A 15,602-nucleotide genomic window follows, 5' to 3' on the forward strand; every position below is an offset into this window, starting at 1 on the left:
GTGTGTGTGTGTGTGTGTGTGTGTGTGTGTGTACTTACGGTTTAAGTTTCACGATCGTTTGTTGTTTTCGTTAGTGTTGTATAAGTGTTACGTGTTCATCTTCGTCGTTATAATTAAAGAAGATGTATTCAAGTCATGTTGCACCTTGGTCCTCTCTCTCTCCTATTGACGATCGTGACATTCGCGGGTTAATTTTGATGTTGATAAAATCCCAGTAAAATTGGCCAAATTCCATAAGCAGGCACTTTTAGCTTGAATGTTAGCGTATAAACACAATTTCCCCGCTCACAGATACTTTATATGGAACAACAAGGATATACGATTTAAAAATAAGTCTCTTTTATTTTCGTAACTGGTTTGAGAATAAAATGATTTTGATTGGTCAGTTACTGAATGAGGATGGATATCTACTCTCATATGAGGAATTTCTTGATAAGTTTAAAATTCCAATAACGCCAAAATAATATTCAATTGTTTTTGATGCGATTCCAAAGGGGGATTGTATATATTTTTGAATTCCTCTGTGGTTGATGTAAATAACATAAATGTACATGACAATATATTCATTGGCAATATTAACATCCTCAAAGATAAATGTAGTAATGAACAGATTAGGAATATTGTTTGTGATAATACATTTCCATCAGAGAGATGTTTTTAGTTGAATATCTATGTTGATATACCAATGGGGAAAAGCATGGACAACGGCTAACACCTATTGTAACAGTAACAAGGTAAAGGAAGTTTCCATGGTAACAAGGTAAAGGAAGTTTCCATGGTAACAAGGTAAAGGAAGTCTAATTTAACATGTTACATAGAATGTATCCCGTGAAACATGTTTTGGAAAGATTCAAGCTGAATATTGAATATAATTGTGATTTCTGTGGAATGGAGAAGGAGACCATTTTGCATTTGTTTTTTTTTAACCTGTATTTATAGTATAATTTTTGGGATTGACATTTTGTTACAAAGAAAACAGGACCGGTTGTACAATTTAATGGTTTTAATATGATTTATTTCAGAACTTCTGACACTGATAAAGATGTAGTATATTTAATTAAACTGCTAATAATATCAGGCACATTTCATATTCGCAATTTGTCTAATTCAAAACCTAACTTTTTTTCACTTTATAAATTAATTGAAACAATATGGCACTACTTGAACTAAAATGAAAAACAAAAAGGCAATTAAAAGTTGTTGTATTATGAATGAATATGATTTGTTTGTTTAGGATTCCTGGCAATATAAATACTTTGTTTGATTGCTTGTTTGCATGTGATTATTCCTCTTTTGTTTGTTGATATTTGTAAATGAAAACAAATAAAAAATAACATCGCCTACAAGTGTGATCCGGGATTTCTATTGACGAGTTCAGCCGATGCGGTAGAGTGACATTTTCGGGAGGAGTTGCCGAAATACAGCAACCTTATTGGCCCCAGCCTACACAGGCAGTCTTCCGGTAGCGTGATCTTTGTCTGAAGTGTAAGGGGGGACTCACACCTGCTACCAGCACTGAGACGGAGCTGACGCCCCTGCGACGAAAATGACAACGGTAAGGCTGCCCTGTTTGTTATGTCTAGCGTGGGCTAATATTGTCTTGACGTTACCCTAATGTACGTGGTTTTAAAACTACCACATGCTATAACTACCACGTACTATAACATGCTGACAGTCTCTCTCTCTCGGTTGGTTGTTGTTGCTAACTAAACAACTGTTAAGCCTACTTTAAGGTTGTGCAAGCTTGCTGTGTGCTTTCATTTTCGAGTTGATCGATCTCTTTCGAGGGAGGAACTGATTTTTTTACATATTGTGTATATGTATTTGTTCTGAACCGTTTGTTGGCAATGTCCAATTTTAGCATATATTTTTTCTTCAAAATACTGATTTATATTCACTATCTGGACAGGCAAACGCTGCCGAGTACTACACTGTAAACCAATCAAAACTCGTGTACTATCCATGGTATTTTCTCTGCTGATCACGTTATTTGTTTTGAAGTAGACCGCTGGTGAAATCTCGAGAGAGTAGTGTAAATTCGGCTCATTTTACTGACTCGGATCTTTTCGACTCTTTAAGTAAATTACATTTTTTTATTTTATATTTTATTTAACTACGCAAGTCAATTAAGAACAAGTTCTTATTTACAATGACGGCCTAACCCTGCCAAACCGGTAATACGCTGGGCCAATTGTGCAAGGCACTATGGGAGTTCCAAACACTGCTGGATGTGATACAGCCTGGATTCGAACCAGGGACTGTAGTATGCAGCCTTAGACCGCTGCGCCACTCTGGAACCCAAAAATAACTCATGTCGTTCGAGTCAGGACTGGCCAGAACACGCCGGAATATGGAGCCAGAGAGCTGCCAAAAGGTTGAATGAACGTTAAGTTAGGATCGTAAGAAAAGCCAAGCGTGAAATGTAAATGTAAACATACAAACAACATGTTACGATTTTAGGCTTGAACAAATCTTGTTGCACTTCTGCCTTCTGACAATAATACCTTTCAGAGTTTTGGCAGTTTCATCTCACCGACCCAAATAAACGTACAACAAACAGCGTGTGAGGAGTACCATGCCAACCAGCATAACACAGTATAAAAAAAATACAAAAGTCAGGGAAACCTGGAAAGAGGTACTGTATCCTGCACGTTTTCAAATTAAAAGTCTCTAGTAATCCTCAATAGAGTTTACTTCACATGAGGTAGCTAAAGTAATGGCTGTGTTTTACCAGCGCAAGTCTAGGTAGCACCAGCTGTATTATGTCTACAACAGTGACGTTTCAGTCTGCTAGGTGTTTCCACAGCAAGGGCATATGGGTGACGTGGACATCCCATGCATGCACCGACTAATTCAATATTGCACCATCCCATTCTCTGGGTTCTGTCTGCAATCATAACCAGTAGTATCTACCAGGAATAATGACTCATAACCAGTAGTATCTACCAGGAATCATAACCAGTAGTATCTACCAGGAATAATGAATCATAACCAGTAGTATCTACCAGGAATAATGAATCATAACCAGTAGTATCTACCAGGAATAATGAACCATAACCAGTAGTATCTACCAGGAATAATGAATCATAACCAGTAGTATCTACCAGGAATAATGAATCATAACCAGTAGTATCTACCAGGAATAATGAATCATAACCAGTAGTATCTACCAGGAATAATGAACCATAACCAGTAGTATCTACCAGGAATAATGGTTCATAACCAGTAGTGTCTACCAGGAATAATGAATCAGAACCAGCAGTATTTTACATTTACATTTACGTCATTTAGCAGACGCTCTTATCCAGAGCGACTTACAAATTGGAAAGTTCATACATATTCATCCTGGTCCCCCCATGGGAATTGAACCCACAACCCTGGCGTTGCAAGCGCCATGCTCTACCAACTGAGCCACACGGGACCACGTCAGTATCTACCAGGAATAATGAACCATAACCAGTAGTATCTACCAGGAATAATGACTCATAACCAGTAGTATCTACCAGGAATAATGAATCAGAACCAGTAGTATCTACCAGGAATAATGAATCAGAACCAGTAGTATCTACCAGGAATAATGAACCATAACCAGTAGTATCTACCAGGAATAATGAACCATAACCAGTAGTATCTACCAGGAATAATGAACCATAACCAGTAGTATCTACCAGGACTAATGAACCATAACCAGTAGTATCTACCAGGACTAATGAACCATAACCAGTAGTATCTACCAGGACTAATGAACCATAACCAGTAGTATCTACCGGGAATAATGACTCAGAACCAGTAGTATCTACCGGGAATAATGACTCATAACCAGTAGTATCTACCAGGAATAATGAATCAGAACCAGTAGTATCTACCAGGAATAATGAATCAGAACCAGTAGTATCTACCAGGAATAATGAACCATAACCAGTAGTATCTACCAGGAATAATGAACCATAACCAGTAGTATCTACCAGGAATAATGAACCATAACCAGTAGTATCTACCAGGACTAATGAACCATAACCAGTAGTATCTACCAGGACTAATGAACCATAACCAGTAGTATCTACCGGGAATAATGACTCAGAACCAGTAGTATCTACCGGGAATAATGACTCAGAACCAGTAGTATCTACCTGGAATAATGAATCAGAACCAGTAGTATCTACCAGGAATAATAATAATAGCTGTTTGGTGAATATATGAATTATGTATGACCACTTTGCCATCCAAAATATTTTTTTAGTAGAATATTTTGACATTTTATTTCATCACTCAATCTTGCCAAAGCATATTCTGTAGGAGGGGTTAATATGAATGTAAAATAATTTGACATGAAAAAATAGACCTTCAACTTGTAGGCATTGCAATTTTAGGCTCTAATTTTGGGTTCTGGTGTCTCGTGGAATAACTTTAGAACTCTTTGTGTTTTAGAACTATCACAGGCCTCCCCTTTATTACAGGCCTCCCCTTTATTACAGGCCTCCCCTTTTATTACAGGCCTCCCCTTTTATTACAGGCCTCCCCTTTTATTACAGGCCTCCCCTTTTATTACAGGCCTCCCCTTTTATTACAGGCCCCCCCTTTTATTACAGGCCCCCCCTTTTATTACAGGCCCCCCCTTTTATTACAGGCCTCCCCTTTTATTACAGGCCTCCCCTTTTATTACAGGCCTCCCCTTTTATTACAGGCCTCCCCTTTTATTACAGGCCTCCCCTTTTATTACAGGCCTCCCCTTTTATTACAGGCCTCCCCTTTTATTACAGGCCTCCCCTTTTATTACAGGCCTCCCCTTTTATTACAGGCCTCCCCTTTTATTACAGGCCTCCCCTTTTATTACAGGCCTCCCCTTTTATTACAGGCCTCCCCTTTTATTACAGGCCTCCCCTTTATTAAAGGCCTCCCCTTAAACAGACCCTAGCTCACAGGCCTCTAAATACATTTTAAACCAAATAGTTGAAGAAGCACGTGCAGTGGCGGATAGGGAAAACACATCTGGCAATAAGAATAGGCTGTAGATAGTCTTGATCATTTGGGACCTGTTGACTATTTAGTTCAGGACAGTTTATCGTCAAGACTTCATCAATATTTTGTTTTGTCTCATTTATTGATATGGATATAGCCTCTGTGTGATGGGGTTGTGCAACGTAAATGGCTATAATAAGCCTCCATACAGAGTGGAATTCACTAATACAACAGTCAAAATGCCTAATTTAAGACCTATAGCCCGTGCTCCATTAGGTTACATGATCACCACAGTAGCCCCACGCGGCTATAAAAAATAAATGATGCAATTATATGGGTATTAAATAACAATGAAATGAAACCGGAAGCTGCAAAGCAACTCTAATGTCTGGGCTAGAGTGTCTTGAAAAGACTAGCTAACTTCGATTAGCTACGTTCGGTTCATGTCCTTTGCAGATGCCACATTCCTGACAAAAGTTTGTAAGTATAAAAAAGAAAGATCTGTAAATGAGTAAAGGGTCACGTAAAGTAAGAATTGAACGTATGAATGTTAATTCACAGTCGTAACAGGGTTCTACGTTTACAGATCTAATTTAACGGTTACGTTTCACGCATGGCTTTTCTTACGATACGTACCTTCCACCTTTTGGCAGCTGGCTCCATACAGGAATCCTTATACCGCAGGATCCCCTATCAGTTAACGATGAACTGAAAACTCATGAATGATTCTACGAGCCTCTCGTTCACATGTTGTTTACCAACGGGGGGGGGCTTATTGGAGCTGTCATTTGTTACTGAGACTTGTTAAAGTGTGCTTTAAACAATGTACCTTTTTTGTTGATTTGCTAGGCATACAAATAAGATAATTTCTTGATTCATTTGAAACGAGGTCTAGTTGTGGCCCAACCGGGCTAGATTGTGAACGACTCTTAGCGGAATGCTTTGCGTGACTGTCGTGAGGGTGATGAGTAGCCTGACGACCAGAGTATGTGAGCGGAACGAAGCGCGCCTAGGTTGACTGGAGCGGGGGGGGGGGGGGGGAAATCAGCTCCTCCCTCAATGGGGATTGATCAACTTCATGATATTGGGCTCACCACCTATTGGTTGTTAAATAAACCCTGTTTAGGCTAGCCTCTTTGTTGTTGCCACGGAGTGTTCAATGTCCACAGTCCAAGGCCGGCTCGCTATCAGGTCGACTAGGCGGCTGTGGCCCCGTTCAAACACTTAGGAAATCCTTCCTTTTGATGTAAGGACTAGTATTTGAAGAATGTAGCGACCTTAAAGGAGACGTTGGATTTCTTAAAACCAAACCTCTATTTTTTTTAATGAAAATGACATGTTATGGAAGGGTCCAGACACCTTTTTTGCGATTTCACTTGTTTTTAAAGAACTACCAAAGAACTACTGAGCTAGACCTAGAGCTAGACCTAGACCTAGAGCTAGACCTAGAGCTAGACCTAGAGCTAGACCTAGAGCTAGACCTAGAGCTAGACCTAGACCTATATTTAGAGCTAGACCTAGACCTATATTTAGAGCTAGACCTAGACCTAGAGCTAGAGCTATACCTAGACCTAGACCTATATTTAGACCTAGACCTATATTTAGAACTAGAGCTATACCTAGAGCTAGACCTAGACCTAGAGCTAGACCTAGAGCTAGACCTAGAGCTAGACCTAGAGCTAGACCTAGACCTATATTTAGAGCTAGACCTAGAGCTAGAGCTATACCTAGACCTAGACCTATATTTAGACCTAGACCTATATTTAGACCTAGACCTATATTTAGACCTAGAGCTATACCTAGAGCTAGACCTAGAGCTAGACCTAGACCTAGAGCTAGACCTAGAGCTAGACCTAGAGCTAGAGCTAGACCTAGAGCTAGACCTAGACCTAGACCTAGAGCTAGAGCTAGAGCTAGAGCTAGAGCTAGAGCTAGAGCTAGAGCTAGAGCTAGACCTAGAGCTAGACCTAGAGCCAGACCTAGAGCCAGACCTAGAGCCAGACCTAGAGCCAGACCTAGAGCTATACCTATATTTAGAACTTGAGCTAGAGCTATACCTATATTTACAACTTGAGCTAGACCTAGAGCTAGACCTAGAGCTAGTTGCACAAAAAGTAATATAACCATGTGAATAAAGTTCGGAATGACAGAATTGAATATGTACAACAAGGAGAGGTGTTGACAGTCTCTGGATCTGTGCTGGAGTGTTCTTTCCCAGGCTGGTGTTTTCCTGAACAACAAGGAGAGGTGTTGACAGTCTCTGGATCTGTGCTGGAGTGTTCTTTCCCAGGCTGGTGTTTTCCTGAACAACAAGGAGAGGTGTTGACAGTCTCTGGATCTGTGCTGGAGTGTTCTTTCCCAGGCTGGTGTTTTCCTGAACAACAAGGAGAGGTGTTGACAGTCTCTGGATCTGTGCTGGAGTGTTCTTTCCCAGGCTGGTGTTTTCCTGAAGAACAAGGTGTTCATCCGGTTGTCATCCTGCTTTCAAATCAACACAGACAATATATTCCATTTCCACCATTTTGAATCGTGTTTCCTTGTTGCAGTGTGCGGATCCCTCTGGCTACAGGCAGGAGGAGGAGTTTATGGACATCCTGGAGGAGAGGAGGCGGAGCAGTGACCTAGGCCATGCCCTTCGAACCTTTACCCCCTCCCCCTACAGGGGAGCCCCTCCTCTCTCCGCTGGCGCCCTCGACAGGAAGGTTCTGGAATCACAGTACCTACGATACGTCACCAAGGAGGTACAGTGGGTGGGTGGGTGAGTGGGTGGGTGAGTGGGTGGGTGGGTGAGTGGGTGAGTGAGTGGGTGAGTGAGTGGGTGGGTGAGTGAGTGGGTGAGTGAGTGGGTGAGTGAGTGGGTGAGTGAGTGGGTGAGTGAGTGGGTGAGTGAGTGGGTGAGTGAGTGGGTGAGTGAGTGGGTGAGTGGGTGAGTGAGTGGGTGAGTGAGTGGGTGAGTGAGTGGGTGAGTGGGTGAGTGAGTGAGTGGGTGAGTGGGTGAGTGGGTGAGTGAGTGGGTGAGTGGGTGAGTGGGTGAGTGAGTGGGTGAGTGGGTGAGTGGGTGGGTGGGTGAGTGGGTGGGTGAGTGGGTGGGTGAGTGAGTGGGTGAGTGAGTGGGTGGGTGTGAGATATCACATATTACCCTGAACGTTCCCAAATGTACACTCAACAGGGTCAACCCGTCACAGAACATTAGTCCAGTTCCTGCCCGACCACATTGCAGACGCATGCAAGGCCTTAAAATGGCTGGATATGTGTTTAACATATCAGCTAACCACACCATATAATATAGCTAATCAAACTCAACTTTATTTGTCACATGCGCGGAATACAACAGGTATAGACTTGACCGTGAAATGCTTTCTTACAAGCCTTTAACCAACAGTGCAGTTCAAGAAGAAGAAAATATTTACCAAGTAGACTAAAATAAAAAGTAACACAATAACGAGACTATATACAGGGGATACCGGTACAGAGTCAATGTGGAGGCTATATACAGGGTGTTACGGTACAGAGTCAATGTGGAGGCTATATACAGGGTGTTACGGTACAGAGTCAATGTGGAGGCTATATACAGGGTATTACGGTACAGAGTCAATGTGGAGGCTATATACAGGGTGTTATGGTACAGAGTCAATGTGGAGGCTATATACAGGGGGTACCGGTACAGAGTCAATGTGGAGGCTATATACAGGGTGTACCGGTACAGAGTCAATGTGGAGGCTATATACAGGGTGTTACGGTACAGAGTCAATGTGGAGGCTATATACAGGGTGTTACGGTACAGAGTCAATGTGGAGGCTATATACAGGGAATACCGGTACAGAGTCAATGTGGAGGCTATATACAGGGGGTACCGGTACAGAGTCAATGTGGAGGCTATATACAGGGTGTTACGGTACAGAGTCAATGTGGAGGCTATATACAGGGTGTTACGGTACAGAGTCAATGTGGAGGCTATATACAGGGTGTTACGGTACAGAGTCAATGTGGAGGCTATATACAGGGAATACCGGTACAGAGTCAAGGTGGAGGCTATATACAGGGGGTACCGGTACAGAGTCAATGTGGAGGCTATATACAGGGTGTTACGGTACAGAGTCAATGTGGAGGCTATATACAGGGTGTTACGGTACAGAGTCAATGTGGAGGCTATATACAGGGTGTTACGGTACAGAGTCAATGTGGAGGCTATATACAGGGTATTACGGTACAGAGTCAATGTGGAGGCTATATACAGGGTGTTATGGTACAGAGTCAATGTGGAGGCTATATACAGGGGGTACCGGTACAGAGTCGATGTGGAGGTTATATACAGGGGGTACCGGTACCGAGTTGATGTGGATGCTATATACAGGGGGTACCGGTACAGAGTCGATGTGGAGGCTATATACAGGGGGTACCGGTACTGAGTCAGTGTGGAGGCTATATACAGGGGGTCTGCTAAATGACTTAAATGTAATGTAAATGTACCGAGTCGATGTGGAGGCTATATACAGGGGGTACCGGTACCGAGTCAGTGTGCAGGGTACAGGTTAGTTGAGGTCATATGTACATGTAGGTAGGGGTGGTGACTATGCATAGATAATAAACAGTGAGTAGCAGCAGTGTAAAAGGGAGTGGGGGGGGGGTCAATGTAAATTGTCCAGTGGTGATTTTATGAATTGTTCTGCAGTCTTATGGGTTGGGGGTAGAAGCTGTTAAGGAGCCTTTAGGTCCTAGACTTGGTGCTCCGGTACCGCTTGCCGTGGGGTAGAGAGAGAACAGTCTATAACTTGGGTGACTGGAGTCTCTGACAATTTTATGGGCTTTCCTCTGACACCGCCTATTATATAGTTCCTGGATGGCAGGAAGCTTGGCCCCAGTGATGTCCTGGGCCGTTCACACTACCCTCTGGTCAGATGCAGAGCAGTTGCCATACCAGGCGGTGATGCAACCGGTCAGGATGCTCTCGATGGTGCAGCTGTAGAACCTTTTGAGGATCTGGGGACCCATGCCAAATCTTTTCAGTCTCCTGAGGGGGAAAAGGTTTTGTCGTGCCCTCTTCATGACTGTCTTGGTGTGTTTGGACCATGATAGTTCATTGGTGATGTGGACATCAAGGAACTTGAAACTCTCGACCCGCTCCACTACAGCCCCGTCGATGTTAATGGGGGCCTGTAGTCCACGATCAGCTCCTTTGTCTTGCTCACACTGAGGGAGAGATTGTTGTCCTGACACCACACTGACAGTTCTCTGACCTCCTCCCTATAGGCTGTCTCATCGTTGTCGGTGATCAGGCCTACCACTGTTGTGTCATCAGCAAACTTAATGATGGTGTTGGAGTCCGTGCTTGGCCACGCAGTCGGGGGTGAACAGGGAGTACAGGAGGGGACTAAGCACACATCGCTGAGAGGCCCCAGTGTTGAGGATCAGCGTGGCGGACGTGTTGTTGCGTTCCCTTACCACCTGGGGGCGGCCCGTCAAAGTCCAGGATCCAGTTGCAGAGGGAGGTGTTTAGTCCCAGGGTCCTTAGCTTAGTGATGAGCTTTGAGGGCACTATGGTGTTGAACGCTGAGCTGTAGTCAATGAAAGCATTCTCACATAGGTGTTCCTTCTGTCCAGGTGGGAAAGGGCAGTGTGGAGTGCAATAGAGACTGCATCATCTGTGGATCTGTTGGGGCGGTATGTGAATTGGAGTGGGTTCAAGGTGTCTGGAATGATGGTGGTGTTGTGAGCCATGATCAGTCTTTCAAAGCACTTCATGGCTACCGTGAGTTCCACAGGGAGGTAGTCATTTAGGCAGGTTACCTTCGCTTCCTTGGGCACAGGGACTATGGTGGTGTGCTTGAAACAACATTTAGGTATTACAGACTCGGTCAGGGAGAGGTTGAAAATGTCAGTGAAGACACTAGCCAGTTGGTCCACACATGCTTTGAGGACACATCCTGGTAATCTGTCTGGTAGGCTTGCGTCACTAGGCAGCTCGCGTCTAGGTTTCCCTTTATAGTCCGTAATAGATTGCAAGCCTTGCCACATCCGACGAGCGTCAGAGCCGGTGTAGTAGGATTCAATCTTAATCCTGTATTGACACTTTGCTTGTTTGATGGTTTGTCTGAGGACATAGAGGAATTTCTTCTAAGTGTCCAGATTAGTCTCCCGCTCCTTGAAAGCGGCAGGTCTAGTCTTTAGCTCGATGCGGATGTTGCCTGTAATCCATGGCTTCTGGTTGGGATATGTACGCACAGTCACTGTGTGGTCGATGTTATCGATGCGCTTATTGATGAAGCCGATGACTGAGGTGGTATACTCCTCAATGCCATTGGATGAACCCCGGAACACATTCCAGTCTGTGCTAGCAAAACTGTCCTGTAGTGTAGCATCCGTGTCATCTGACCACTTCTGTATTTAGCGAGTCACTGGTACTTCCTGCTTTAGTTTTTGTTTGTAGCAGGAATCAGGAGGATAGAATTATGGTCAGATTTGCCAAATGGAGGGTGGGGGAGAGCTTTGTATGCATCTCAGTGTGTGGAGTAAAGGTGGTCGAGGATTATTATTTTTTTCCCTAGTTGCATATTTGTTTGCCTGTATTAAAGTCCCCGGCCAATAGGAGAGCCGGTGTTGGATGAGCATTCTCTTCTTTGCTTATGGCCTTATACAGCTGGTTGAGAGCCGTCTTAGTGCCAGCTTTGTTCTGTGGTGGTAAATGGACGGCTACGAATAATACAGATGAGAACTCTCTTGGTAGATAGTGTGGTCTACAGCTTATCATAAAGTACTCTACCTTATTCTAGGGACAACAATGAGATGGGTAGGAGCCAGACCATGTAATGCTTGTAGGTTAGCAGTAAAACCTTGAAATCAGCCCTAGCCTTAACAGGAAGCCAGTGTAGGGAGGCTAGCACTGGAGTAATATGATCAAATGTTTTGGTTCGAGACAACATTCTTTCAGCAGTATTTAGCACTAGCAGAAGTTTATTTAGTGTCTTATCTGGTTGGCGGGAGATTCGAGCATTGCAGTAGTCTAATCTTGACGCAACCGATGTAGTTGCAGGAACTCGACCTCTAACTCTCTGTCCTTTGACCCGTGAACTCTCTGTGCAGGTGGCCATGGAGACTGGCGAGAGTGTGGATCTGGTGAGAGAGGAGGCGTCGGGGATACTGGAGGAGATGTCTCAGAACCTCCAGCTGGGATTCATCAGACTGCTGGGGTTCACCCTCAGTAAAGTATTCAAGAGGCTCTTCAGCCACATCAACATCAACCAGGAAGGACTCAACAGGGTCAGAATACTACTATTATTATACAAATAGAATACTACTACTATTATACAAATAGAATACTACTATTATTATACAAATAGAATACTACTATTATTATACAAATAGAATACTACTATTATTATACAAATAGAATACTACTATTATTATACAAATAGAATACTACTATTATTATCCAAATAGAATACTGCTACTAGAATACTGCTATACTACTATTATAATAGAAAATAGAATACTACTACTAGAATACTAATAGCGTAATACCATTAGATTAATACCACTATTTTAATACAAATAGAATGCTGCTACTAAAATGCTACTACTAGAATAATACTACTGTTATAATGCAAGTAGAATACTTCTATTATAATACTATTACTAGAATACTACTACTAGAATACTGCTGGTATAATACTGCTAAAATACTGCTATTACAATACAACTACTAAAATACTACTATTATAATAGAATACTACTAGAATGTTGCTATTATAATAGAAATAGAATACGACTATTAATATTCCAAATAGAATACTGCTATACTACTATTATAATAGAAAATAGAATACTGCTACTAGAATACTAATATTGTAATACCATTAGATTAATACCACTATTATAATACAAATAGAATACTACTACTAAAATGCAACTACTAGAATAATACTACTGTTATAATACAAGTAGAATACTACTACTAGAATACTGCTATATATAACTACTATTATAATACAAGTAGAATACTACTACTAGAATACTGCTATATATAACTACTATTATAATACAAATTGAATACTACTACTAGAATACTGCTATTATGATACAAATATAATACTACTATAATACTACTATTATAATACAAAAATAATACTTCTACTAGAATACTGCTATTATGATACAAATATAATACTACTATAATACTACTATTAAAATACAAAAATAATACTTCTACTAGACTACTGCTATTATATTAATACTATAATACTACTTCGATCTGTGTTCTCGGTCTCGGTCTCTCCCCCGTGTTCTCGGTCTCTCCCCCGTGTTCTCGGTCTCTCCCCCGTGTTCTCGGTCTCTCCCCCGTGTTCTCGGTCTCTCCCCCGTGTTCCCTGTCTCTCCCCCGTGTTCCCTGTCTCTCCCCCGTGTTCCCTGTCTCTCCCCCGTGTTCCCTGTCTCTCCCCCGTGTTCCCCGTCTCTCCTCCCGCGTTCCCCGTCTCTCCTCCCGCGTTCCCCGTCTCTCCTCCCGCGTTCCCCGTCTCTCCTCCCGCGTTCCCCGTCTCTCCTCCCGCGTTCCCCGTCTCTCCTCCCGCGTTCCCCGTCTCTCCTCCCGCGTTCCCCGTCTCTCCTCCCGCGTTCCCCGTCTCTCCTCCCGCGTTCCCCGTCTCTCCTCCCGCGTTCCCCGTCTCTCCTCCCGCGTTCCCCGTCTCTCCTCCCGCGTTCCCCGTCTCTCCTCCCGCGTTCCCCGTCTCTCCTCCCGCGTTCCCCGTCTCTCCTCCCGCGTTCCCCGTCTCTCCTCCCGCGTTCCCCGTCTCTCCTCCCGCGTTCCCCGTCTCTCCTCCCGCGTTCCCCGTCTCTCCTCCCGCGTTCCCCGTCTCTCCTCCCGCGTTCCCCGTCTCTCCTCCCGCGTTCCCCGTCTCTCCTCCCGCGTTCCCCGTCTCTCCTCCCGCGTTCCCCGTCTCTCCTCCCGCGTTCCCCGTCTCTCCTCCCGCGTTCCCCGTCTCTCCTCCCGCGTTCCCCGTCTCTCCCCCCGCGTTCCCCGTCTCTCTCTGCCAACCGTTAACGTCGGGGACGTGCAGAACGCTATCTGTGGCAAATAATTTTAAAGATCTCGTCCTCCTCCTGCCGTTCCAGCGTTGTTTTTAGGTATTTCTTTAGCGGTAGTTCTGTGGTAACTACACTGATTTTCAGATAAATAAATATACAAAAGTGATGTTTCTGTCTTGCCCCCAGCTCCAACAGGCCATTCAGGAGTCTCCAGTGATCCTGATGCCCAATCACAGGAGTTATGTGGACTTCCTGGTTCTGTCGTACATCCTGTTCACCTATGACCTGCCCATCCCCGTTATAGCTGCTGGAATCCGCAAGTATCTATTGATTTATCCTGTTCTGTGTTTTGGTGGACTTTACAAAAAAGAAACACTGGAACGACCATAAAGCCACACTTCAGATAACAAATGTCTAACTTTACCTGTCTGTCTTCCCTTCCGTCTGTCCGTCTGTCTTCCCCTCCGTTTGTCTGTCTGTCTCCCCCTCCGTCCGTCTGTCTTCCCCTCCCGTCCATCTGTCTGTCTTCCCCTCCCGTCCGTCTGTCTATCTTCCCCTCCCCTCTGTCCGTCTGTCTTCCCCTCCCCTCTGTCCGTCTGTCTTCCCCTCCCCTCTGTCCGTCTGTCTTCCCCTCCCCTCTGTCCGTCTGTCTTCCCCTCCCCTCTGTCCGTCTGTCTTCCCCTCCCCTCTGTCTGTCTGTCTTCCCCTCCCCTCTGTCTGTCTGTCTTCCCCTCCCCTCTGTCTGTCTGTCTTCCCCTCCCCTCCGTCTGTCTTCCCCTCCCCTCCGTCTGTCTTCCCCTCCCCTCCGTCTGTCTTCCCCTCCCCTCCGTCTGTCTTCCCCTCCCTCTGTCCGTCTGTCTTCCCCTCCCTCTGTCTGTCTGTCTTCCCCTCCCCTCCGTCTGTCTGTCTGTCTGTCTGTCTTCCCCTCCCCTCCGTCTGTCTGTCTGTCTGTCTTCCCCTCCCCTCCGTCTGTCTGTCTGTCTTCCCCTCCCCTCCGTCTGTCTGTCTTCCCCTCCCCTCCGTCTGTCTGTCTTCCCCTCCCCTCCGTCTGTCTGTCTGTCTGTCTGTCTGTCTTCCCCTCCCCTCCGTCTGTCTGTCTGTCTGTCTTCCCCTCCCCTCCGTCTGTCTGTCTGTCTGTCTTCCCCTCCCCTCCGTCTGTCTGTCTGTCTGTCTTCCCCTCCCCCTCGTCTGTCTGTCTGTCTGTCTTCCCCTCCCCCTCGTCTGTCTGTCTGTCTGTCTTCCCCTCCCCCTCCGTCTGTCTGTCTGTCTGTCTGTCTTCCCCTCCCCCTCCCCTCCGTCTGTCTGTCTGTCTGTCTTCCCCTCCCCCTCCCCTCCGTCTGTCTGTCTGTCTGTCTTCCCCTCCCCCTCCCCTCCGTCTGTCTGTCTGTCTGTCTTCCCCTCCCCCTCCCCTCCGTCTGTCTGTCTGTCTGTCTTCCCCTCCCCCTCCCCTCCGTCTGTCTGTCTGTCTGTCTTCCCCTCCCCCTCCCCTCCGTCTGTCTGTCTGTCTGTCTTCCCCTCCCCCTCCCCTCCGTCTGTCTGTCTGTCTGTCTTCCCCTCCCCCTCCCCTCCGTCTGTCTGTCTGTCTGTCTTCCCCTCCCCCTCCCCTCCGTCTGTCTGTCTGTCTG

The 15,602-nt window shown here is 45.0% G+C and overlaps 1 protein-coding gene across 1 annotated transcript in view; it reads left to right on the top strand.

Annotated features, from left to right (window-relative positions):
• Positions 1–1,444: 1,444 nt before the first annotated feature.
• The window catches only part of gnpat2 (glyceronephosphate O-acyltransferase 2), a 47,765-nt gene continuing 33,607 nt past the window's right edge, over positions 1,445–15,602 (top strand). The window contains exons 1-4 of the mRNA XM_055885875.1: positions 1,445–1,555; positions 7,506–7,700; positions 12,040–12,216; positions 14,164–14,293. Coding sequence (XP_055741850.1) covers positions 1,547–1,555; positions 7,506–7,700; positions 12,040–12,216; positions 14,164–14,293 — 511 coding nt within the window. The 5' untranslated portion in view covers positions 1,445–1,546. The remainder of the gene's footprint in view (positions 1,556–7,505; positions 7,701–12,039; positions 12,217–14,163; positions 14,294–15,602) is intronic.

This window comes from Salvelinus fontinalis, chromosome 27 (assembly GCF_029448725.1).
Source record: "Salvelinus fontinalis isolate EN_2023a chromosome 27, ASM2944872v1, whole genome shotgun sequence".
In the NCBI taxonomy this organism is placed as follows: Eukaryota; Metazoa; Chordata; class Actinopteri; order Salmoniformes; family Salmonidae; genus Salvelinus; species Salvelinus fontinalis.